The sequence below is a fragment of the Chlorocebus sabaeus genome, chromosome 14 (genome assembly GCF_047675955.1).
Source record: "Chlorocebus sabaeus isolate Y175 chromosome 14, mChlSab1.0.hap1, whole genome shotgun sequence".
NCBI lineage: Eukaryota > Metazoa > Chordata > Mammalia > Primates > Cercopithecidae > Chlorocebus > Chlorocebus sabaeus.
Window position 1 is genome coordinate 108799412 of NC_132917.1, and position 27605 is coordinate 108827016.

Here is a 27605-nt window from a genome sequence, read left to right on the forward strand (position 1 = left end):
CTGATTGACGAGGTCCTATCTTGATAATCTGGGACTGGAAAAGCCAGGTAGAAGAGGTATTTTTCCAAAATTGAATACAAATGTACATTGAGGTCAACTAGGGTCATAAGATTTGAGATAAAGGTAAAAAGCCCAAAATCCTTGACTTGAGATTCAAACAATCGACTTCAAAATAAGAAGAGGCAACATTTCCTGTGGAAAGACCTGGCAGTGGGAAGGCATGAGATGATATCCTGTGGTTTAATCTAGCAGTGTTATTGGACTGCCAGGCCACCACGTATAGTTATGAAAGTCACACACCACACAGCCACAGAGAGCCTTTCCCATAGATCATAGTGAACAATCTTAGAACTGTTCACCTGCAGAAACTTCACATTAGAATTAGCAGCCATAACCCCTCATCCGCTTACTAGCAAGATCACACCGTCCAGAGAACCAGTGAACACATGAGGGCCACACTTTTCAAAACAGCAATTGACTGGATTAGACCAGGTGTCCAATCAGACTGCCAAGGATCTCAAACCCTTCACAGAAGAAGAATGTCTCATGGAAACAGCAATCTCTAGACAGAAGAAAGACAAGATGACTACATAAGGTGATTTAGGATGTAAGGACCATCTTTACATATTTGTATGAGCATTAATGCAGAAACATGATTATAGTATTGCATTGTAACTGCAGTGAGCAGAACCTAGACAAATGTATGAAAATTACATGGTGTCTCCTCCATTTCATTAATGTCTCTCAAATAATTAGAACTTCCATAAGTGAAATGGCTGAGTTGTAACGCTGAGAGCTCCCAGTTCTGGAGCAACTTAACTATCCTTGAGGAACCTGAGCTTCATTATAACCAGTCCTGACCACAACATTCATATTCTTTTGAGGGAAAAGAAGAATCAAAATGAAGTGACTTCCAAAACATGACCTGAATAAAAACAGGTATCTGTGGAAAAGTCAATAAATAATAATTTTCACCAAGCATGTCTGTCCAGTGACAATCAAGAGAAATAACCTCATTAGAACATTTTCTCTAGAAACGTAAATAAAATTGACTGACAGATGCCAATAAGAAAAAAAACAAATCTAGATTGCACCCCAGGTGAATAGATTTCCAATGTTTATGCAGAGAAGTTTTGAGAGCCGGAAAAGTAGAAGGAAGCAGAGGAAGAGGAGATCCAAGCTTCTTTTCTTATATGATTTTTCCCAAGGCCTGGGTTGTCTTACTGTTCTTTGTGTCAATTTGGCTGGACTGTGGCACCTACTTATTTCAACAGACAGCAATCCTGGTGTTCCTGTGAAACTATCAATTTTGTAATTGTGATTTACATCTATAATCAGTTGACTTTAAGAAAAGGAGATAATGTTAAATATTAATAATATGGGTGTTCCTTATGAAATCAGTTGAAGGTCTTAAGAGAAAAAAAACTCAGGTTTCCAAAAGAAAGGATTCTGCCTCAAGGTTGTTATATCAAATCTTGCCTGACTTTCCAGCGTCCCCTACAGATTTCAAACACACTAAGCCCCACAATTGCAGGAGCCAATTCCTTTAAATAAACCACATATACATAATTAACATTATATATGTACATTTAACTATATATACATAGGATAAAACCATTGCTTAAAATAAATTATATGGGTACACATATATATAATGCACATAGATAAAACACACACATACATACATATACATGGATGAGTCTCCTTTTTACTTAGTTTCCCTTTCTACAGTTTCAGTCACCCACAGTCAACCCCAATCCAAAAATATTACAGAATTTCAAGAGAAAAAAGGATAGAGAGAGGGAGAGTACATTCACATAGATGTGAATATATTTCAGAATATTGTTCTAATAGCTCTGTTTTATTATTAGTTTTGTTGTAATTCACTCACAGTGCCTAATACATAAATTAAAGTAACATACAAACGTGTGTAGAGGAAAAAATACACACACTATTATAACTTGGTGGTACCTGTGGTTTCAGGCATGCGCTGGGGATTATGGGATATATCCCCTGTGCATACAGGAGGAATAATGTATTCTCCTCTCGATTTGCCTACTGCTCTGTTTCTCTGGAGAACCTGGCTGACACAGATACCAGTCACCATGAGACATGCCAAGGTTCGAGTCACTGAAAATGTACATCGCTGTTCGTCCTGATTCAAAAGAGAGCATTTCACACACTTGCTCACTAGGTCTGTGGTCATTTTCCTCTGGAGAATGTTTTCCATCATCCTTCAGACAAACCTTCACGTCCACTTAGCACAATGCTTGCAACATAGCTCACACTGAATAAAGATAATTCCTGTGTTTATAATGACTACCCAGAACCAAACCAGGAAGCTGCCAAAAGTTACAACCTATCAGGGAACTAAAATATCCTGGGATAAAATATGCTGCTGGCTAACTCAGGTGTGCATGCATTCTCTTGCCAACTGGTGGAAAGAAAATGCATCCCATGTTTACCACGTAGACGCAGCCTCAGCCGGAAATAGATGTTGTCCTCGAGGGCACCTCTCTTTCTGCTGCTGCTGTGTCTCTTTCGGAACAGGAACTTACAAACTTCATAGCGCAGCGATACAGGGAAAGCAGCAGGAGGATCCTACCCCTATATCTGATGGCCTGAATTAGTTGAGTCCGAAACTAAACACTGTTTACCAGGAACAGGGGAAGTACTTTATTGCCTAATGTTTTAAGGCATGTCACAAGACATAGTCGGTGTGTGCAAAGTCACGTAAAATAAATGTGTACTATAAATCTTTGCTTCACACCATATAGACAAAGTGTATAGTAGACAATTACTTCCACTTCATTAATTAACCAGAATGAAAGTTACAGAAGATTATTTCAAAGCAGCGCTAATTTATTTTATAGCCTTGGGTTTTCTCCCGGTAATTGGAACTAACAGTGCTTTGTCTTCTTCCAGTTTTATACGGGTCCTGGTTTGACCATGTGAAAGGATGGTGGGCTGCAAAAGACACGCACCAGATCCTCTACCTCTTCTATGAGGATATAAAAAAAGTAAGTGGCACTGAGACTTATAGGTCAGACCCTATATGAATGACAACGTTATTCTGTTAAACGAGCTGTTGCTTTAATTGGCCAAGCTCTTCTTCTTTCCCCTCTCTTCACAATGCCTTTTTCTTCCATGGTCAGAATCCAAAACATGAGATCCACAAGGTGTTGGAATTCTTCGAGAAAACTTTGTCAGAGGACATTATAAACCAGATCGTCCACCATACCTCATTTGATGTAATGAAGGATAATCCCATGGCCAACCACACTGGGATACCATCTCACATATTCAATCACTCCATCTCAAACTTCATGAGGAAAGGTTGGTGGCATTTCTTTTCCTTAGCTCAATTCTAAAAAATGTTCTGCCTTGTAAGCTAAGATAATTTTAAACCTAATTTTCAGGAAGAAGTGCCTCATTTCAGTTAAATTTTGAATCTCTGCTCCCTTCACACTGCCTGTTTGCTGAAAGCCATTGTCAGTGGTTCTGAAACTGTAGTCACATTAGAACCTCTGAAAGCCTTGCTAAAGCTCTCATTGCTGATCCCCACTCCGAGATACTTATTCTGTGGGTCCAGGAGTTGCCCTCAAATTTGCCTTTCTCTCAAGTACTCAGGTGATGCTGATGGTGCTGTTCACTTTGATTAGAATACCCAGCTCAACCATGAACTCCCCCTTGAAGGCTCGTGCATCCTCTGAGCAGCTTTGAACTCTTATCTTTTGTCTCTCCCTGTTGTTCAAAACCCCAGCTAAGCACTTAGTACTCAGATTTGTAACTATTGGCATTCATGTCTGTCTCCAAGATAAGATAACAAGCTGCCTCGAAGAGAGAGCTGTGTTCAGTTTTTTTCCACTAGAACCTAGTACAGAGACTCACACCTCAAAATAACTCAATAAAGGTCTGTTGTGTGAGTGTACTGATGAATGAACAGTTTCTGTCCTCAACAAGCTAACATTCTAGATACATGAAGAAATAACTACAAAAAAATTACAAACAAGAAAGTAAAATGGAGGCTATACTAGGAATTCCCCAATACCAGTTCTCCCGATGGTATCAAAATTACCTTTAAAAACAGTGACCCCATTCCTGAAGATTCCAGTTAACTTGTTGAAGTTGGAATCTAGAATTTGATATTATGGTCAAGCATTCCAGATTAACCTTTTCAAAGGGTAGTAAACCAGTAGAAATAAAGCACTAGAATAATTTAGAGAAACAAACAAATAATTTAGAGAAATAATTTAAATAAACCAGTAGAAATAAAGAACTAGAATAATTTAGTACAGCTTTTGTTGGGCTGACAAGGTACAACAATTTGCAGAAGATCACCGGTATCTAAATGTCACTTCTGGTGCCTTTACTCTTTAATTTTACTCCACAAGAAATATCTTCTCCAGTGAGGTTACTGACATCTTATAACATCTTTCACTGTCCCTGGGAAAGGAAGATAGGATGTCCCCAAGGAAGTCCATGATGGTAACGAGCTGTAGACTTTGGGTTGGGTGCACTAGAGCCAGGAGTGTACCCTGGAGCAGAAGATTCAGCACAGTGCAGCACCTCAGTGGGGCCTGCAGCATTTGAGGAAGGAATATAAGGATGCTGTGTGCCTTGTGGTAAGAAAGCCAAGTGGAGTGGATATGAGGGACCATTCATAGTGGAAAGACCAGGTGGAGTGGGACTGAGGGACCCTCACTCATAGGAAAATCATGTGGTTAGGCTTAGGAACCATTCGCTATAGAAAGGTCAGGTTGAATGGGTGCAGAGTCTGTCATGAACTTCTTTGATGTCCTACAGGGATGCCTGGAGACTGGAAGAACCATTTTACTGTGGCTATGAATGAGAACTTTGATAAGCATTATGAGAAGAAAATGGCAGGATCCACATTGAACTTCTGCCCTGATATCTGAGAGGAACAACAACAAAATAAGAGACAGAGACTATGCCAACTATTTTGCCTTTTATTCTGCTGGGCAAGAAACTGTGACTGAATATGGAGCATATAAGCCTCAGTCCGTCTCCTATAGGGTGGCTAGTCTGCTATACTATTAAAACATGATTTAAAATAGCAACGAACCAGCTATTCCAGTAAAAAAAAATATATATATATATATAAAATTAGAGAGCAGAGTCTGCCTACATGAGTTTTTTATTTTCTTAAGTACAGGTATATTTTATTGCGCATGACAGATACAGCAAAAACAAACAATTGCATCATGCATTCCCATGTGTGATCCCAAGTAGACGTCACAAGAAAATCATGCATAGGTATCAGAAGCCACGTTATTAAGAGAAAATGCAACACCTTGGAGTGAACATTCTATACTTTTATGTATAAATAATAACTTCCAAGATTAAAGAACTCATAAGTAGGTTTCAGAGTCACCATTTATGTAATAGAATGATATAAAAATAAATTTATTACTGCAAAATATCAATTGGAAAATGATTAGGCTTCTAAATTTGTCTTGTAACTAATTTTCTTAATCAAAAGAGTTCGAGTCGGAGAAATCAGGCAGTGACTATTCCTGAAAAAAATCTTCCCATGAAATAAATAAAATGCATAATGTATCTCATCTATACATTGAGATCTGAGACAAATGCACCATGATTATGCATTGCCATTCTGTTAATAATGTGGCATCACTCTAACAATAGGTATGACCTCAGATTTAATATAAATTTAGGGCTTCAACCATGTGCCAGTGAAGACCTGACTCTTTATATGACCAAGTACAATTGTCTTATTAGAAGACAAGGTCCTGAGAGGCTTAGTGAGTGGGTGGATGCCAACCGGCGATGGCCTCAGAGAGGAACTCATGAAACATGTCAGAACGGGGGTAAATTTGGAAAGACTTAAATTCAGTGATAAAATTAAAGATATGTAAAAAGATATTTCAATTAACATCTTGAAAGGGAATCAGGAACAATATACAGAGCTCCCAAGGCACAGAGCAAAGTATCCTCCCTGTGGAGGTTATCATAGGAACAAAGCAGTGCTATTGTCACCCCAGGCAAAGGGGAAATGACATCCTATTCTCTAGCCAATGGAATGGAAGACAAACTGAAAGGTAAAGAATAGATGATGAGATTTTAAGAAAAGACAGCAGCTAGTCCCTAAGGCCTGCTGTAAGGAAACAGAGAGGATGAAAATTGGGGCATCTAAACTAGCCCAGAGGGGACCCTCGGATGAAAGTTCCCCATCAGCCCTCACCCCACTGCCTCCATCCAGCCACGAAACCTGACCACCTGAAATACCATCCTCATATTCAGTTGGTGATCCAGAGAAGAGATCTTCTCTAGTATTCCTTAAAGTTATAGCAAGAAAAAAAAGAGATTCATTGATCACCCTTGCCTTGTCAATGCACTGAAAAACTGGTTCACAGGGCCACTGTGCTTTTCAATTGGAGACATCAGAATCCATAAAGAGTAAAGAGCGCTGGGCGCCAGGTACTGTCAGAGTGCAAAGCAGGCCTCAAAGAGGAGGCAGAATAAAGGAAAAGCAAACATTATTTTCCTACTCAGAAATGATTTTCCACTATTTGAAAAATTATTGAATGTTGTCAATAAAAACATTTCCTGTACTGCCCTTGGACTCAGAGTATTGATGACCAGCTACACAAAGATTATTTCCTTCATGCAATGGATGATACCTGCCTGTCTTTTCAGGTATTAAGGGGTATGAGGCTGACAGTCTAGGTGTAGATGATGGGCTCATGTGTTTTGGGCAAAGCATTTTGGCTATATAATGTTAATAATTCTAAAAGCTACAGAGTTGCTCTGCATTTCTGCAAGGAAGATGTGAACTAGTCTTGATCCTCTAGAGCCATAATTTGGAAACAGGCTGCTGGGATTCAGAAAGTTCACATATATAATGTGCCCCATGGCCTCTCCTGGAAATGTCCGCATTGTGACTGTTCCTGGACCAAACTGAGGGTGGGGCTGCTATTTCTCGTGGCCCAATAACCAGATGCAGATTAACTGGGGAGGAAGAGACTTTTTATTTCTGTAACCAGTTACAGGCAGAAGGCCTGGAAATTATCACCAGACCAACTCAAAATTACAAAGTTCTTCAGAACTTACATACCTTCTTTTTTTTTTTTTTTTTTTTTTTGAGATGGAGTCTCACTGTGTCACCCAGGCTGGAGTGCAGTGGCGCGATCTCGCCTCACTGCAAGCTCTGCCTCCCGGGTTCACGCCATTCTCCTGCCTCAGCCTCCAAGTAGCTGAGACTACAGACGCCGCCACCACGCCCGGCTAGTTTCTTTTTTTGTATTTTTAGTAGAGACGGGGTTTCACCACGTTAACCAGGATGGTCTCGATCTCCTGACCTCATGATCCACCCGCCTTGGCCTCCCAAAGTGCTGGGATTACAGGCTTGAGCCACTGCGCCCGGCCTGAATTTGCATACCTTCTAAGCTATGTGTCTGTATGTAAGTGTGCATTCATCTTAAAGACTTAAGTAATTCACTTCTTCAAATATGTAACTAAGATTTGAGTCCCGAAGACCTTCCTCTGGAGCCTCATGAAGTTTGCTGAATTTAAATGGGTCTCTAGGGGCTGGGGTGGTCACTCTTATCTTGTCTCCTGTTAAACCACTGAGGATTGGGGAGTTCCTTCAGACCTCCAATAAACTTGTTTGTGGAGGTCTGGGGAGTTTCTTCAGAGCCCCAATAAAACTTATATAACCCTAAAGGGGTACTGTTAAGAACTTCATTATTTCGTCATGCTTTAAGGCCCAGGAAAGGCCTAGGCAAAACTCTTGATGGACTTTTGTTACATTCCAGGCTTTGTATAAGGGCACTGGCTCTTTTAGCTTTTAATAGTCAACTTAATCACTCATTGAATAGTGAAACAGCTGTGATGGAGGCCTGCATTAATGAAACCTGCCTGCCACAATCCCCACTGTCAATTTGTGTGGAATTCCTATCATACTTGTATATTTATTTGTCATGAGAACTGCACGGACATGGGGCATTGTAATATTTCCGGCTACTTCCTACTGAGAGATGGTCATTGCTATGAGGCACTGAATGCAGAACCGGAGTGGGAGGTCTATTTGTTCCCAGTAGCACTCTTTGTTTCAGGGGCTTAGAGGCAGCACCTGCTGAAACATTGTCTTTAGTTCACAGGGCTTTAAGAAACCACAGCTTAGGTTTCAGTGATTTCCAGTTAGGAAAAATGGGGAAAAAGGAAAAGAAAAAGAAAATAATTGAAAACACTGCCTTGGAGACTTCTAGCCAGAAAATTAGAATTTAATCCAAACTGTAGAAAATAATAAAAATGGAAAAACATTAGGCAAGACTGGAGTTTAACAACTGAGGTGTACTATAATTTTGAAACATAATTTTTTTCTCTCCAGTTTTCCATTTTTATAAAAAGACAAATTATGGTAGGACTGGTTTACTTTATTATACTTGGCCAGATTATTAGTATAAAGTCCATTAAGAAGAATTACTTTTCACATAGGCCCTTCAAATCAGCTTTGATGAAACTGTCTCATAGAAGGAATCTCAGATAAGAACTTTTTAAAGCTAAGCCCAGCTATAGATTTGTACCATTAAATACCTATGGGTTTGGTGAATTCCTGTCCTCTGGAGGTTCCAAGTTAACTTGGGGATCCTGGTCTGTGAGAAAGTGGCATTCTTTACTCACCACAGGTCAGAAACCCGGTACAGGGACTGTGTACACAAAATATGTGGCCAGTTTTCCAAGGGCTTTATTGCTTCCATGCGTCAAATTTGATTCCTTGAAGGAGAGCAAGCCATTCCTATCAAACTGTGGTAAAAAAAATAACCAGTATCTTCTATTGCGTTCTGTTACAAAAGAAAACACATTTATTGCACTTGTGCAAATAACTGTATTGCCATAACTTAAGAATACTCACAGATAGTTTCCCAATTATGGAGAAAATCAGAGAGAGAGAAACAAGTATGCTCCAAATTTTGTTCATGGGAGTCTACTAAATTGTTCAAACTTGTTAATAGCTCAACAGAAAAGTTTCTTTTACTTTGAAAAACAAAACAAAGGATTAGCAATACTTTAAAGTAAAATGTCAAAAAGATCACTCAAGTCTCCTACTACTTCAGTTCAGACAGTTAATTCCTGTCCTGCTTGACACTAACGAATATTTCAGCTCTTCACGTCCTGAATGTTTTTCCTCTATTCTGATGTCACTATCTCCAAAGTTATCAGAAAACTGCATTACACTTCTTAGAGCTTTATAGCTGGTTCTGAAACCACCTTCTAAAGAGGACTGAAGCAAGACAACAATTGTTTATGGGTGACAAAAAGCTTTAGGGTAGCCACATTGCATTAAAGACACACTTGAGAAGGAAACCTGTTATCCCTGTGGCACACAATAGTTTTAACATAACAATTATGATTATTACTAATAATGTACACTAAGATATATCAGAATTATAGGAGTTTCCCATAACTTTGGAACACATACGAATAACATATTTATACAAATGTAGCCCAAGGAAAGTCAAACTTCATTTTATATATTTCATTTTAACCATACTAAACTTGCGGAAACCTTTATTTTTATTTTATCCAACTTAACCCTTTTACTTTTTAATCTAGGCAAAAATCCACATTCTCATGCCTCTTTATGATGTTTTTACTAGAACTAAATTTTACTTTCCTTATACACCTTACATGTAAACTTTTTCTTTAATAGTCATAAATATACACTACACAGTTAACTCTTAGGAACCTTTGCATTTGGTGAACCTTGGTACTTATGGGATTTTAATTATGTACTAGGTGTGGAGCCTGGGACCCGGACAGAAGTGGAGATAAGGTCTGGCTTATCACAGCATCCAACTCCATGTGGCTCAGGCCTTACCTAGCTGAAAGCAGGCAAGTTGTACAGCTAAGAATCATAGTAGCATTTTGTAAAGCATTTAGGAGGCCTAATCACCTTTAAACTGTGCAACATTTCTTGTATAAATTCCCTTTCATATGCCCTTTTATGACTTACAAAATCTTTTACATGCCTTGACTTCCTGACTTGCCCTAAATATCCCTCTCTTTAAGGAACCAGTTATTTTACTTTAGAACAAGAATTTACCATACAATGTATATCCTTTCTTCTATATATTCTCTTTTTTTAATACCATTTTGCATAGCTAAGGGGCATGTCTAATTTAACATCTCCCCAGGTTTTATCTAGAATTTAACACTGCAAAATAAATTGAATAGTTTTTAAGTCAAAGAAGCAGTTTATGAACTAAAGCATTTAGGAAACCTAATATTTGACCTGCATAATTTAGACCAAATGTTTACATTTTTGAAGATAGTTTTATTTTACCCATAATCTTTAAAACCCTCTTCATTTTTATAACTTTCTTTGTATCTCTTTCATGTCCTGGTTTCTTTTACCTTGTTTTATATAGAACCTTGAAATAAGCTTTGAAGTAGACAAAAATTAGTTACTCTTATAAAAGGACACAATTTTTAGAATAATGTCTTCCTACAATGTATTTTTACTGGAAAATACACAAATAATGAAATATCTGTTGTTTAATATAACTTTAGATTCTAAATTATGACAAATTTCTTTATGAGCATTTATCTCATTACATTTTTTTATTTATTTTAACCATTTCTCTAGATTATTTATGAAAACTGAGATAGTCATCATTTAAAGTTGTGAAATCGCCATTGCAAAATTTTAACCAAGACAGTGAAAATGATCTGACCTAACTGACTCCATCTTGCTTCTAACTTTCCAAGCTATTCTTGTTTATTAATCAGTTTGTGGTTTTGCTTAGAAACAAAGATGATAACCGTCTTTTCCCAGAACAAACTTTATGTCTGTGGACTACACTGCCTAAGGCCACAAAATTAGAAGTTAAGGTATTTCAAGATATAGTTATCTTCATTAAGTCAATATTAATGTTTCATTTATTAAAAATTACATGAGCAAAGATTATTCTGTTTTGGGCTAAGTTATAGTTTTGTAGCCTCTATGTCACATTTCAACACATTATAATATTTGGCAGAGATAAGTATGAAATTGCTTGATCAATGAAAGCAAACAAAAATGCATCCTGACAACTCTTAGGACATTTCTAATATTACATTACCAATATCTTCTCTTTTTTTTTTTTTGTTTTTGTTTTTGTTTTTTGAGGTGAAGTCTTGCTCTATCCTACAGGCTGGAGTGCAGTGGCAGGATCTTGTTTCACTGCAAGCTCCACCTCCCAGGTTCACGCCATTCTCCTGCCTCAGCTTCCTGAGTAGCTGGGACTACAGGCATCCGCCACCACGCCAGGCCAATTTTTTGTATTTGTAGTAAAGACGGGTTTCACCGTGTTAGCCAGGATGGTCTCAATCTCCTGACCTCGTGATCCACCCAGCACGGCCTCCCAAAGTGCTGGAATTACAGGCGTGATCCACCGCACCTGGCATTTACCAATTAATTTTAAAACTAGCTTATTTATTAAAGATTTTACTTAAGTTACATAAACTTGAAAAAACATTTGACTAGTCTTTTATTTTTCTCTGTTAAAGTATTTAAGTGCCTTTATTTTTCTTTGACCCAATTAATTAGAACCCTTTTATATTTTTCAGTAGTGAAATGTGGTGTAAACAAGATATAAATATACAGCCATATCAGGAAAGCCAATAGAAGTGCATTTTATAGAATCATAAGACCTCCTTTTTCCTATTGTTTTAATTGGATTTTTTAGCTCTGGGCAGAACCCACACCAAATCCTGGGTTTTCAGAAATGGAGAGTGATTATGAGGCTAGTCCATGTGATGCTTTCACAGTGCACTTAAAAAAAAAAAAAAAAAAAAAAAGGTATTTTCAAAACAAAGACATTCCTAAGTGTCTAAATTACACTTTTTTCTTAAATACCCTAGAGTATCTTCTGTTGCAATTGCTATTAATAAAGAAAACAGAATTCAGTCAACTGAGATGAAAAAAACCTTTGCTCAAAAAGACAAGGTCCTAGGAGACAAATGAAAATAAATACATGAAAGCCTATAAATACAAACTGAACACATACATGTACACATCTTGGATGTTAGCTTTTAATTGAAGTGACTTTTAACCACTGAGCTCCTGAAAACATTATTTTTCCTTCCAAGAGGCCTCTCAGCAGGAATGGACCCAATACTTCCCATTTTCAAGTTTACACTGCATTAAAAGGAGGAAACAGATACATAAATAAGTGCAGACACACAACACCTGGAAAATCAGGTAACTCCCACCCCAATACTGCGCTTTACCAAGGATCTTAGCAAACGGGCACACCAGGAGAGTATATCCCACACCTGGCCGGGAGGGTCCCACACCCACGGAGCCTCCCTCATTGCTAGCACAGCAGTCTGTGATCTCCCGGCAAGGCAGCAGGGAGGCTAGGGGAGGGGCGCCTGCCATTGCTGAGGCTTAAGTAGGTAAACAAAGCCACTGGGAAGCTCGAACTGGGTGGAGCTCACAGCAGCTCAAGGAGTCCTGCCTGTCTCTGTAGACTCCACCTCTGGGGACAGGGCACAGCTAAACAACAACAACAACAACAACAGCTGAAACCTCTGCAGACTCAAACGACTCTGTCTGACAGCTTTGAAGAGAGCAGTGGATCTCCCAACATGGAAGTTGAGATCTGAGAACGGACAGACTGCCTGCTCAAGTGGGTCCCTGACCCCTGAGTAGACTAACTGGGAGACATCCCCCACTAGGGGCAGACCGACACCCCACACCTCACACGGTGGGGTACACCCCTGAGAGGAAGCTTCCAAAGCAAGAATCAGACAGGTATACTCGCTATTCAGCAATATTCTATCTTCTGCAGCCTCTGCTGCTGATACCCAGGCAAACAGGGTCTGGAGTGGACGTCAAGCAATCTCCAACAGACCTACAGCTGAGGGTCCTGACTGTTAGAAGGAAAACTAACAAACAGGAAGGACACCCAGACCAAAACCCCATCAGTACGTCACCATCATCAAAGACCAGAGACAGATAAAACCACAAAGATGGGGAAAAAGCAGGGCAGAAAAGCTGGAAATTCAAAAAATAAAGAGTGCATCTCCCCCTGCAAAGGAACGCAGCTCATCACCAGCAACGGATCAAAGCTGGACGGAGAATGACTTTGACGAGATGAGAGAAGAAGGCTTCAGTCCATCAAACTTCTCAGAGCTAAAGGAGGAATTACGTACCCAGCACAAAGAAACTAAAAATCTTGAAAAAAGAGTGGAAGAATTGGTAACTAGAATAATTAATGCAGAGAAGGCCATAAACGAACGGACAGAGATGAAAACCATGACACGAGAAATACGTGACAAATGCACAAGCTTCAGTAACCGACTCGATCAACTGGAAGAAAGAGTATCAGCGATTGAGGATCAAATGAATGAAATAAAGCAAGAAGAGAAATCTAAAGAAAAAAGAAGAAAAAGAAATGAACAAAGCCTGCAAGAAGTATGGGATTATGTAAAAAGATCAAATCTACGTCTGATTGGGGTGCCTGAAAGTGAGGGGGAAAATGGAACCAACTTGGAAAACACTCTTCAGGATATCATCCAGGAGAACTTCCCCAACCTAGTAGGGCAGGCCAACATTCAAATTCAGGAAATACAGAGAATGCCACAAAGATACTCCTCGAGAAGAGCAACTCCAACACACATAATTGCCAGATTCACCAAAGTTGAAATGAAGGAAAAAATCTTAAGGGCAGCCAGAGAGAAAGGTCGGGTTACCCACAAAGGGAAGCCCATCAGACTAACAGCAGATCTCTCGGCAGAAACTCTTCAAGCCAGAAGAGAGTGGGGGCCAATATTCAATATTCTTAAAGAAAAGAATTTTAAAACCAGAATTTCATATCCAGCCAAACTAAGTTTCATAAGTGAAGGAGAAATAAAATCCTTTACAGATAAGCAACTGCTTAGAGGTTTTGTCACCACTAGGCCTGCCTTACAAGAGACCCTGAAGGAAGCACTAAACACGGAAAGGAACAACTGGTACCAGCCATTGCAAAAACATGCCAAAATGTAAAGACCATCAAGGCTAGGAAGAAATTGCATCAACTAACGAGCAAAATAACCAGTTAATATCATAATGGCAGGATCAAGCTCACACATAACAATCTTAACCTTAAATGTAAATGGACTAAATGTTCCAATTAAAAGACACAGACTGGCAAACTGGATAGAGTCAAGACCCATCAGTCTGCTGTATTCAGGAGACCCATCTCACATGCAGAGACATACATAGGCTCAAAATAAAGGGATGGAGGAAGATCTACCAAGCAAATGGAGAACAAATAAAAGCAAGGGTTGCAATACTAGTCTCTGATAAAACAGACTTTAAACCATCAAAGATCAAAAGAGACAAAAAAGGCCATTACATAATGGTAAAGGGATCAATTCAACAGGAAGAGCTAACTATCCTAAATACATATGCACCCAATACAGGAGCACCCAGATTCATAAAGCAAGTCCTTAGAGACTTACAAAGAGACTTAGACTCCCATACAATAATAATGGGAGACTTCAACACCCCACTGTCAACATTAGACAGATCAACGAGACAGAAAGTTAACAAGGATATCCAGGAATTGAACTCATCTCTGCAGCAAGCAGACCTAATAGATATCTACAGAACTCTCCACCCCGAATCAACAGAATATACATTCTTCTCAGCACCACATCACACTTATTCCAAACTTGACCACATAACTGGAAGTAAAGCACTCCTCAGCAAATGTACAAGAACACAAATTATAACAAACTGTCTCTCAGACCACAGTGCAATCAAACTAGAACTCAGCACTAAGAAACTCAATCAAAACCGCTCAACTACATGGAAACTGAATAACCTGCTTCTGAATGACTACTGGGTACATAACGAAATGAAGGCAGAAATAAAGATGTTCTTTGAAACCAATGAGAACAAAGATACAACATACCAGCATCTCTGGGACACATTTAAAGCAGTGTGTAGAGGGAAAGTTATAGCACTAAATGCCCACAAGAGAAAGCAGGAAAGATCTAAAATGACACTCTAACATAACAATTAAAAGAACTAGAGAAGTAAGAGCAAACACATTCAAAAGTTAGCAGAAGGCAAGAAATAACTAAGATCAGAGCAGAACTGAAGGAGATAGAGACACAAAAAACCCTCCAAAAAATCAATGAATCCAAGAGTTGGTTTTTTGAAAAGATCAACAAAATTGATAGACCGCTAGCAAGACTAATAAAGAAGAAAACAGAGAAGAATCAAATAGAAGCAATAAAAAGTGATAAAGGGGATATCACCACCGACCCCACAGAAATACAAACTACCATCAGAGAATACTATAAACACCTCTACGCAAATAAACTAGAAAAACTAGAAGAAATGGATAATTTCCTGGACACTTACACTCTCCCAAGACTAAACCAGGAAGAAGTTGAATCCCTGAATAGACCAATAGCAGGCTCTGAAATTGAGGCAATAATTAATAGCCTACCAACCAAAAAAAGTCCAGGACCAGATGGATTCACAGCTGAATTCTACCAGAGGTACAAGAAGGAGCTGGTACCATTCCTTCAGAAACTATTCCAATCAATAGAAAAAGAGGGAATCCTCCCTAACTAATTTTATGAGGCCAACATCATCCTGATACCAAAGTCTGGCAGAGATAAAACAAACAAAGAGAATTTTAGACCAATATCCCTGATGAACATCGATGCAAAAATCCTCAATAAGATACTGGCAAACTGGATCCAGCAGCACATCAAAAAGCTTATCCACCATGATCAAATGGGCTTCATCCCTGGGATGCAAGGCTGGTTCAACATACGCAAATCAATAAACGTAATTCAGTATATAAACAGAACCAAAGACAAAAACCACATGATTATCTCAATACATGCAGAAAAGGCCTTTGACAAAATTCAACAGCCCTTCATGCTAAAAATGCTCAATAAATTCGGTATTGATGGAACGTATCTCAAAATAATAAGAGGTATTTATGACAAACCCACAGCCAATATCATACTGAATGGGCAAAAACTGGAAAAATTCCCTTTGAAAACTGGCACAAGACAGGGATGCCCTCTCTCAACACTCTTATTCACCATAGTGTTGGAAGTTTTGGCTAGGGCAATCAGGCAAGAGAAAGAAATCAAGGGTATTCAGTTAGGAAAAGAAGAAGTCAAATTGTCACTCTTTGCAGATGATATGATTGTATATTTAGAAAACCCCATTGTCTCAGCCCCAAATCTCCTTAAGCTGATAAGAAACTTCAGCAAAGTCTCAGGATACAAAATTAATGTGCAAAAATCACAAGCATTCTTATACACCAGTAACAGACAAACAGAGAGCCAAATCATGAATGAACTTCCATTCACAATTGCTTCAAAGAGAATAAAATACCTAGGAATCCAACTTACAAGGGATGTAAAGGACCTCTTCAAGGAGAACTACAAACCACTGCTTGGTGAAATAAAACAGGACACAAACAAATGGAAGAACATACCATGCTCATGGATAGGAAGAATCAATATTGTGAAAATGGCAATACTGCCCAAGGTAATATAGATTCAATGCCATCCCCATCAAGCTACCAGTGAGTTTCTTCACAGAATTGGAAAAAACTGCTTTAAAGTTCATATGGAACCAAAAAAGAGCCCGCATTGCCAAGACAATCCTAAGTCAAAAGAACAAAGCTGGAGGCATCACGCTACCTGACTTCAAACTATACTACAAGGCTACAGTAACCAAAACAGCATGGTACTGGTACCAAAACAGAGATATAGACCAATGGAACAGAATAGAGTCCTCAGAAATAATACCACACATCTACAGCCATCTGATCTTTGACAAAGCTGACAAAAACAACAAATGGGGAAAGGATTCCCTATTTAATAAATAGTGCTGGGAAAATGACTAGCCATAAGTAGAAAGCTGAAACTGGATCCTTTCCTTACTCCTTATACGAAAATTAATTCAAGATGGATTAGAGACTTAAATGTTAGACCTAATACCATAAAAACCCTACAAGAAATCCTAGGTAATACCATTCAGGACATAGGCATGGGCAAGGACTTCAGTCTAAAACACCAAAAGCAATGGCAACAAAAGCCAAAATTGACAAATGGAATCTAATTAACGAGCTTCTGCACAGCAAAAGAAACTACCATCAGAGTGAACAGACAACCTACAGAATGGGAGAAAATTTTTTCAATCTACTCATCTGACAAAGGGCTAAAATCCAGAACCTATAAAGAACTCAAACAAATTTACAAGAAAAAAACAAACAACCCCATCAAAAAATGGGCAAAGGATATGAACAGACACTCCTCAAAAGAAGACATTCATACAGCCAACAGACACATGAAAAAATGCTCATCATCTCTGGCCATCAGAGAAATGCAAATCAAAACCACAATGAGATACCATCTCACACCAGTTAGAATGGCAATCATTATAAACGTCAGGAAACAACAGGTGCTGGAGAGGATGTGGGGAAATAGGAACACTTTTACACTGTTGGTGGGACTGTAAACTAGTTCAATCATTGTGGAAAACAGTGTGGTGATTCCTCAAGGATCTAGAACTAGAAATACCATTTGACCCAGCCATCCCATTACTGGGTATATACCCAAAGGATTATAAATTATGCTGCTATAAAGACACATGCACACGTGTGTTTATTGCAGCACTATTCACAAGAGCAAAGACTTGGAATCAACCCAAATGTCCATCAGTGACAGACTGGATTAAGAAGATGTGGCACATATACACCATGGAATACTATGCAGCCATAAAAAAGGATGAGTTCATGTCCTTTGTAGGGACATGGATGCAGCTGGAAACCATCATTCTCAGCAAACTATCACAAGAACAGAAAACCAAACACTGCATGTTCTCACTCATAGGTGGGAATTGAACAATGAGATCACCTGGACACAGGAAGGGGAACATCACACACTGGGGCTTGTTGTGGGGAGGGGGAAGGGAGGAGGGTTAGCATTAGGAGATATACCTAAAGTAAATGACGAGTTAATGGGTGCAGCACACCAACATGGCACATGTATACATACGTAACAAACCTGCACATTGTGCACATGTACCCTAGAATTTAAAGTATAATAATAAAAAATAAATAAATAAAAAATAAATAAAACAATCCATTTGAGCCATAAACCGTCCTATTACTATGGGAACTTTTCCAGGAAAAACACAGTATATACAGATATACATATAGGATATGTATTGCAATATGGTTTGTAGTATAGTGGCTATAATCTGTAAACTATGCGAGTGCCTATTAAAAAGGAAGGAGGTAATAAATTGTCAGACATCCTGTTTGGTTTTTCATATTTGTCTTCATTGCTCATGAGAGATGTTCGAGATAAGGAATGGATTTCTTATTAATTAACTTACTACCATATAGGAATGTCATCCTCCCTCAAACCCCCTAACACCCAAGCTCAGACCTATACCTGCACTGACACTATGAAAGTCAGATGGAAAACCTTTCCACACAGCAGCCAGATATCGCATAGGCCAGGGATGAGGAAATAAATGCCCTGGTTACAAATGGGAAAGAGGCACCTGTCTCCCTCTTCTCCTGAAAGGGTCTCCTCCTTAATCCAACCCTTTTTTATATAAATAAAATTTCTCTAGGAGCAGGAGCACCTCTGACCTAGAGATGTCACCAAGGTCTGGGGCTCATTCCCCTTTGAAATGCAATCACCTGGGAAGATAGCTACATCAGACTCCCAGGCATCCTGAGGCTTAACCTGGGGACCTATCATAAACCATACATTTTGGCCCTCTGGAAAGAGCTAAGGAGAAGTTTTATTATCTTCTTGAATCAGAGCAATGAACTAAACAAATGGCTGCAGATTCAATCTCATTAATGTAGACAGTCTCTGGAAGCTGGAGTTTCTTCCACAAGCACTGATCCATCTGGGGAAGTTTTATTTCCCCATCTGTTCACCTTATAGAATATTATTCAGCCAACAGAATGTTGTAGAATAGAATATTATTCAACCAACAAAATATTATTCCAATAGAATATTATTCAGCCAATTCAAACTTAGTCAATGAGTTGGAAGGGTTACGGCTAGGGTGAGGATTTTAAAAAATGAATGAGTATGAACTATTTATCAGCCATCCTAGCAGAATTTACACAGGGATGAAATGCTGAGTAGTGTATAAAATGTGATCTTCTTTTTGCAAAATAAATCATAAACATGTATATATACACCTCACTCACATGTCAATTACCTTTGGAAATACCCTCACAGAAGCCCCCGGAAACAATGCTTCACCAGCCATCTAGGCATCCCTCAATCCAGCCAGATTGATACGTAAAGGTAACCATCACAATATGTAAATATAAATATTTGTAGATATAACATATTTATAAGGATAGATGTAAAATATTTATATTTGATTATATGTATGGATGTGGAGATGTACAAATGAAGGACACCAATATATTATTGGTGATTTTCTTTGCATGGTGAGATTTCCAGTGATTACCACTTCTGCGTATATATCTTGATATATTCCTAATTTTTGAGACAATATATAGTAATTACACTATTTATGCTAGTGAAAATCTAGTATTTACACTGTTCCTAGTGTTTATTTTATCTTTGAAAACTCCTTTACTTTGACTGCCTTGAGGTCGTGTACAGTCTATGCAGTTCACCACAGGTCCTACCATACCTACCCCCTCCCACAGTAATTTTACCAGTTTGTGCTTAAAATATTTTAGTTTATTCCCTGCTGTACACCCTTGCTTATTTTTAATTATGTGATTTCCCAAATTCAGAGAAATATGTAATAAACTCTACCATGAAACAAAAGATTTATTAAACTATCCATTTTTACTTTGAATGATTTAATCCAATGCACTTTACTATGCAAATATTCATGTTTGCTACATCTCTTGTATTAAAAACTCTGAACATTAAAAAAGATTTAAATATTTTTAATAATATCATGGTTTTTGGTAGAAAAGACTTAATATTGAAATCTGTCATTCAATTCCACTTAAATTAGCCAATTTAATTGAAATGGTATTATGATTTCTTTTTTGCTGTTACTTTTTCTTTTCTTTCTTTTTTCTGGGGCAAAGGATTCCTTTTCTTATTTTTTAAAAATATGACAAAGCAATACTTTATTAATAAACATGTAAGAATAGATGAGGGAAAAAGAAGAGTCCCACCAACTCTTCCTCACACACTGCCTAGGACTGCCTTCTCCAAACTAGTACAAAAAACAGACACTGAGGACATGCAGATAAGCCTCACCCCAGACCTCAGGAACCTCAGTCATTACAAAAAAGTCTATTCAGGAAATCAATGGTGGGGCAGCAACTTTCCTAGGGGTGGGACGCCATCTCTCAGGAAAGTGTACTTTTCTCACGGGGGTTGTTATTTTTAATTCTTTTTGTTGTTTATTTGCTTTTTTCCAAACACAGATTTACCTAAAATTATAGCCCTGTCACTTTCTGAGAGGTGAATTTTCCTCCACAGCATTTTCCCTCTTTAGGAGGAAGGAGGAAGTCAGTGGGAGGCCCCGTCAGACCCACTGCCCACAGCCCACACATCTATTCACAAGCATCAACGTGCTCTGCCTCCTCAGAAGGTAAACAATTCTTTAATCCCTTTGTAGTCACACACGATTGAGCTTATTTCCACCAATGATGAAATCCTGTAAGTCCTCCAGGTAACTGAGTGTGGGGAGTCTGGCTTCCCCTGAAAACACTTCTATTATGGAGAGTGATAAATGATCCCTGCAGGTGTCCAAGTGGTAAGTCAATACACTCCAGCAGGTGTTCCCTCTGTAACTGGGCCAGCAGGTAAGGCAGCTGGGACCCTTAACTAGTTCTTTCTCTGTGGACAACTTGGGTCTGTAATATTAACCAGAGCACATGTTCCCATCACCACTACCAAAACATTTAATCCATAACATGCTCAAGGCCGAATAAATGCCAGTGAGCAATTATTTGTCTGTAGAAGAGTCTCTGAGCCGGTCTCATCATTGGAATTCTTGTCCTCTACAAACGATTCTCCAACAACAACCAGTAAGTGTTCTGTGTTAATTGGGTTAGGACATCAACACATCAGTAAAATTTCCAGCTTTGATCCAAACATTATTGTGGTCCCTTTGTCAAAAAATGAAGTTAAAAATGCCTTTTCGACACCCTTGTGCTGGCAGACTAATCTGGCTGACTTCATTGGCATTATTGATAATCATTTGCCTAAGTCAAAATTCTTTCAATTTATATGAAACACTTCCTAGATTCTACCAAAACTTACTCGTTCATCACCACTAGAGGCAGCCATTACCATTTTTACCGACGGATCCAGTCATGGAAAGGCAGGGTATGTAGGACCAAAAGATAAAGTCATTTCTACTCCATACACTTCTGCTCAAAAAGCTGAGTTGTTTGCTGTTCTCTATGCATTACAAGATTTTGATCAGCCTCTTAATATTGTCTCTGACTCAGCTTTTGTAGTACATGCCACTAAGGCAATAGAAACAACTACCCTCAAAAAATTACTCACGCTAATCTGGTTTCCTTGTTCTCTTTATTACAAAAAACTGTCAGAAACCAAAACCACCCTTTTTTCCTCACTCACATTCGATCTCATACTAATTTGCCTGGACTAATGCCTCAGGTCTTAAACATAAATATTCTCTCAGTTGGAAACAAGCTAAACAAGTTATACAACACTGTTCTCAATGTCAGGTTCTTGTCTTAGCCACACAATCTCCCGGAGTTAATCCCTGAGGCCTTTCTCCTAATGTTATCTGGCAAATGGATGTTACTCATGTTCCTTCTTTTGGAAAATTAGTTTATGTGCCTGTCACAGTTGACACATTTTTCAATTTCATCTGGGCTTCCTGTCAACCAGAGAAGCCACTTCTCATGTTTAAAAACATGTGTTTTCATGTTTTTTGGTTATGGGAATTCCCAGTGAGCTCAAAACAGACAATGGCCCAGCATACTGCAGTAAAGCTTTTAAAATTTTTCTTAATCAGTGATGTATTAAACATATTACTGGCATTCCTTATAACCTACAAGGTCAAGCTATTGTACAAAGAAGTAACAGAACTTTAAAATCACAATTACTTAAACAAAAAGAGGGAGATAAAGAGTTGTCTACCCTCCACATACAACTAAACTTGGCATTGCTCACATTAAATTTTCTTAATATTCCTAAATCTAATTCTGTTACTACTGCCAAAAAACATTTCTCTGGTAACGGTCCCATAGTAAACCAAGGAAGGGAAGTATGGTGGAAAGATGTTCAATCTAATGTATGGTCAAAAGTTTCTATTTTAACATGGGGAAGAGGCTATGCTTGTGTTTCCCCATGTGAACATCAATCTCCTGTTTGGATTCCTACTAGACACCTGAAATTGTGTCCTGAAGATGCATGCAACAACGAGATAGAGAAATTTGCTGAAAAAAGTCCACTGCAAAAAACAACTAACACATCCAACTATCAAAAAAAAAGAAAAAAACCACCCTAACTCCTTTACAACAGACAATCCAGTCAGCCATCTGTCTTGTCTCCAGCGATCCAGATCCAGCTCAATCTCTGCCTCCTCCTGATGACACTGATCCTTCTACCCTCTGTCACTCCACAGACTGTTAAAAACTTATACATATTGGGCCTATATTCCTTTTCTTCCTCTTATTCGAGCCATGACGTGGATGGACATTCCTGTCGAGGTCTATGTTAATGATAGTATTTGGATGCCTGGTTCTGTAGATGATCATTGTCCTTCCCAACCTTCAGAAGAAGGAACCCCTGTCAATATCACTGTAGGTTTTAGGTATCCACCTTTGTGCCTGGGACCCACTAACGGATGTCTCTTATCAGATATTCAAACTTGGGTGGTCTCACTACCATCTCTTCACTCTGTCCCTCTTTTGGGACACTTGGTATCAGGGCTCTCATTAAAACCTCTAAGGCAGATCAAAATAGGAATCACTGATTATATCCACACATCCCAATATAAGCCGTTAGGACCTGCGTGTCCTCTCAACTTGTCTTCAAATGCTGACAAATTAATATGGAAGGATTGTGTTAGTCCAGAAGGAACTGTGTTATTTAATTCTTCTCACTACACCATTGTTGATTGGGCTCCCAAATGTGATATTACTAATGATTGCACTCAAGGTCATAGAGATTGTCAACATTTTCTCTATGATATTACTTATCAAAAAAGTAGTGACAACCCTCCCTATTATATTATAGATTTAACTCCTTTTCTCCTTGTAAGTGGAAAGGGGCAGGGGTTGCCCCTCCAAAGCCAAGGCTCGTTGTTCCCGATTTAGGACCTGAACATTCAGAATTATGGAGATTAACTCTAGCTATGATGGTACGAGAGGCTGGGGTGGAGAAAGCATTATGAGTAAATTTACCTTGTCATCTCAAAAACCAAGACAACAGATTGATTTACACTACTATTTCCACACAGCCAAAAATATCACTATGGCAATCATCAAAAGGTCAATTCAAAGATGGGACAGTAAAGATTATGAGGACTTATACCCCCCCATTACTAATGTCCCCCCAGCACCTCTCATACAACCTATTGCCCCCACCCCACATTCACAAAAAAGAGTAAAGTTTCTATATGGAGTCCAACAAAACTATACCACTTAAAAGTTGTGTTAAACTACCATATATGTTATTAGTAGGAAAGATGCATATTAATTCAAAAACCAACATAATTACCTGTGTTAATCGTTACTTGTATACTTGTATTGACTCATCGTTTAATCAATATCATAGTATTTTAATAGTCAGAGCCAGAGAAGGTATTTGGCTCCCCACAGCCTTACATAGGCTTTGGGAATCTTCCCCTTCTATCCATGTTATTAATAACATTCTACAGAAAATTCTTAAAAGGAGTAAATGATTTGTTTTTATATTAATTGCAGTAATAATGGGCTTGATTGCTGTTATGGGGACTGCTGTTACTGCTGGAGTTGGTGTTGCATTACATCAGTCTATTCAAACTGCTCATTTTGTGGATAAATGGCCAAAAAAAAAAAAAAAAATTCTACCCAGATGTGGAATTCTCAGGTATTGATCAAAAATTGACCAACCAAATTAATGATCTAAGACAAACTGCTATGTGGATGGGAAATAGAATTATGAGTTTAGAACATAGATTGCAAATGCAATGTGATTGGAATACTTCTGATATTTATATAACTTCATTTCAATATAATGAGTCTGCTCACAATTGGGAATCAGTAAAATGCCATTTACAAGGAAGTGAAGATAATTTAAGTTTAGACATAAGCAAGCCAAAATAAGAGATTTTTGAGGCCTCTCAAGCACACTTAACTGCTTTACCCGGTGCTGAAGTTTTAGACGGTATATCTGAGGGGTTATCTAATCTCAACCCCATTCAATGGGTAAAATCTTTGGGAGGATCCACTATCATTATTTTTATTCTGTGTATCATTTGTGCTATTGGCTTATTGTTCATGTGTAAAATTGGAAAAAATATTCTTCAATCCAATCGTGATCAGCGCCACACCATAGCAATGGTTCATTTAACCATTGCTATGCTTCATTTAAATCATACAAAAGGGGGAGATGTAGGGAGACCCCCGAAACTATCGCTACAGAATAAAAGATGAAATGTTCCTGATTATTGTAAATACAAAATTGCATGCAGGGTTGTGTAAAGACAACGCCAGGTTGGACTGCAAGAATGAGCCAACAGCGTGTGATATGCTCCCCGCTTCAGAGAGCCTATGAATGAACATGCAGTCAGGGAGGTTTCACATCACCAAGACTCCTATCCCAGAAAAGCAGATGTTCATAGCTCTGGGAATGGAATGCAACCCTTGTGGAGAACCTATAAATGGACACATGAGGGGCGCCTGTTCATATGGAGAAGATAGGGCTACAAACGCCCTCATCTTGCCACAGCTCTTCTAGGCCTCTTTAGGGTTAAAACATACTCCCTTCTGAGAATTTCTGGTATAACCGGTTGTCTAGCTTCACATCCTGTTTCTATGGATTCTTTGTAACCAGCTTTTGCTGCAACTGTTACTGCTGATTAATATCTTGCTAATCATACGTTATGGAAAGACTGTGTTTGTGTTCTAAGGCTCTTTTAGAAATTACTGATGCACACATTACATTGTAAATTCTTATCTCTGTATACTGTACTTCTGCATACAGATGTTATGTTAAAGAATTACTTCATCCCCATGTGACCATCTCACCTCATAATCAAATGACCCTAAATCCCTCACTAACCTATCCCTGCCCTCACTAAACTTAATAGTAAATGCTGGTATATCCAGTGCATTGGCGGCATTGCAGGACCAGAAGGCGGTGACCCCCTGGGCTCAGCTCTCACTATCTTGTGTGTGTCTATTATTTCTCAACCTGCCGATCCGCCTGGGAACAAAGAAAGAGCCCCGTTGCATTGCAGTCTGCTGGCCAGTTCCCGTAATACTCTGCCCAGTGGAAATCAGAATCTTGATTTTAAGAAAGAGATCTAAACCCTTCAAAGGACCCCCTTTGAGTTAGAATAAAACCCAAATTCTCTCACAGTCCCAAAGCCTCCTTGATCTGTACCTTCATTTCTGATCTCATTTGAGCCACTCACCCCTGATGACCACACGGGCTCAAGTCCCCTGTTGCCTCCATGAGCAGGTCAAGCCGCAGGCCTTAGAACTGGAACTCCCTCTGCCTGGTATTCCCTTTCCAAGGGTCTTCTCTAGCCTGGCTCCCTCAGGTCTAAATTCACCTACTTCAGAGAGCATGTTCCCAATTTCTTGGCCACCACCCCATCTATTTTCATACCGAACTATCTCTTTTGTCACAGCATAGCATCAGCTGCAATCTTGTTTATTATTTTATTATATGTCTCCTCATACCTGATTGGAAAAAACCACTCCCAACAGTTAAGCAATGCCTAGCATGTAGACAGTGTCCAGTAACTATTTGTTGAGCGGATAGATAGTGGATGGATGGATGGATGGATGAATGGATGGGAGGATGGATGGATGGATGGATGGATGGATGGATGGATGGATGGTTGGATGGTTGGGAAGTTGGATAGACAAATGAGAACCACCTACCTACCTATAGAGTTCAGACCAAAAAAAGAAACTCCATAGTTATCTTGTCTGGAATTATCCAAGTAAGTGCCTGTAGTCTGTATTTCATTCCACAGTAACCATAGACTCACTTATGATTTTCAGATGTTGTTGTGGTTTTCTAACGACCAAAGGACACAGATTGCCATTCATATCGTTTGGTCATTTCCCCTTTAGGATTCCATCCCTACCACTGGCTGGGTCCAGTTACGGGTACCAAGGCATTTGTACATGGACAGCATAATCAATACAATTTTTTAAGTTTTATTTCTGATTCACAATTAAAGACACATCTTTTAGATAACCATCATTGAAATTCCAAATGTGGGCCTCAAAAGTTGATGAATATTCATAGTGTCACTGAAAGTCTGGAACATAAAATTTCTAGAAACCACCAAAAAAAAAGAAAATATACTATTTCTCCAACTTCACCTTTTTCTCATAGAATAGAAATGTGGAGCAAATTGACATCAAATGCATAGTATTTAAAAATGTAAAGTTTTATAGCTTAGAGCAAGTATCGTTAGGAGACACTTGATTTAACAACATTTTTAAATGTGTTAATATACATATATATGACTTGGTGAACTTCTAAGATTACAGATTAACAGATAAAATTTTGAAGTTCAGTTTATTTTGATAATTATATATTTGCTAATTTTACTTCTTTCAAAGTCATTGCTTCAAAATCTGGAGAGCCCAACAGACTAAATATTCCGTATATTTAAAATGAACCTCCTGGCACTGGACCACATTAACTTCCTTTACATTAAGATCTCTCCACCATAGGAACAATCATGTTGACCTCAACTGCCTGGGTTCCCAAATTAGCTGTGTAACTCTGGGTGGATTATTGAAGCTCTCTAGGCCTTACATTTCTCACCTGTAAAATGGGGGCAAAAAATGATATATCTATTTGGCAGAACTGTAGTAAGGATTTTCATATCACAAAAGACAAGTAAAGCACTTAGAAATTGGGCTCAATATATATTAGCCTTTAATGACGGTTTGCTGTTTATTGTTTGGTTTATTTCATTTGGGGTCCCACAGGTTCTTTGCATGGTAACTACCATAAGTGAATAAAAATTAACAATTATTATCATTAATGTTAAACCATTAATTAATATTCATGAGGCTTCATTTTAAGCCTCATTAATATAATAAAATATATTTAAATCCCATTTAAAATGCAAATAGAACAAAAACATGCAAACTAACATTAGGATAAAAGTAGCTATAACTTTATGAAATACAAACAGATAGTGATTTTAGCAAATGTGCAAGATAAACATGCAGTCAGTATATCCACAAGGACATTTTATAAGAGAACTGTTTGAAGTATCAGGGTAACTAAACCAAACAAGTAAAACCAAAAAAAAATGCTGAGTTTGCAATTATCAATAAATGAAAAAAAAAAATGAAAAAAAAAATGAAAAAAAATGGAATACTAAACAACAAAAAGAAAAGACTTCTATGGCATTTTAAACC

The 27605-nt window shown here is 38.4% G+C and overlaps 1 protein-coding gene across 2 annotated transcripts in view; it reads left to right on the plus strand.

The window, feature by feature from the left end:
• The window catches only part of SULT1C3 (sulfotransferase family 1C member 3), a 91846-nt gene that overhangs the window by 31294 nt on the left and 32947 nt on the right, over nucleotides 1-27605 (plus strand). The window contains exons 6-8 of one of the 2 annotated variants that reach the window (XM_008008308.3): nucleotides 2926-3020; nucleotides 3156-3336; nucleotides 4807-5134. In XM_008008308.3, coding sequence (XP_008006499.2) covers nucleotides 2926-3020; nucleotides 3156-3336; nucleotides 4807-4919 — 389 coding nt within the window. In that variant the 3' untranslated portion in view covers nucleotides 4920-5134. Of the gene's footprint in view, nucleotides 1-2925; nucleotides 3021-3155; nucleotides 3337-4806; nucleotides 5135-27605 lie in introns of those variants that run through there. The other variant, XM_073023337.1, reaches the window with a different exon arrangement.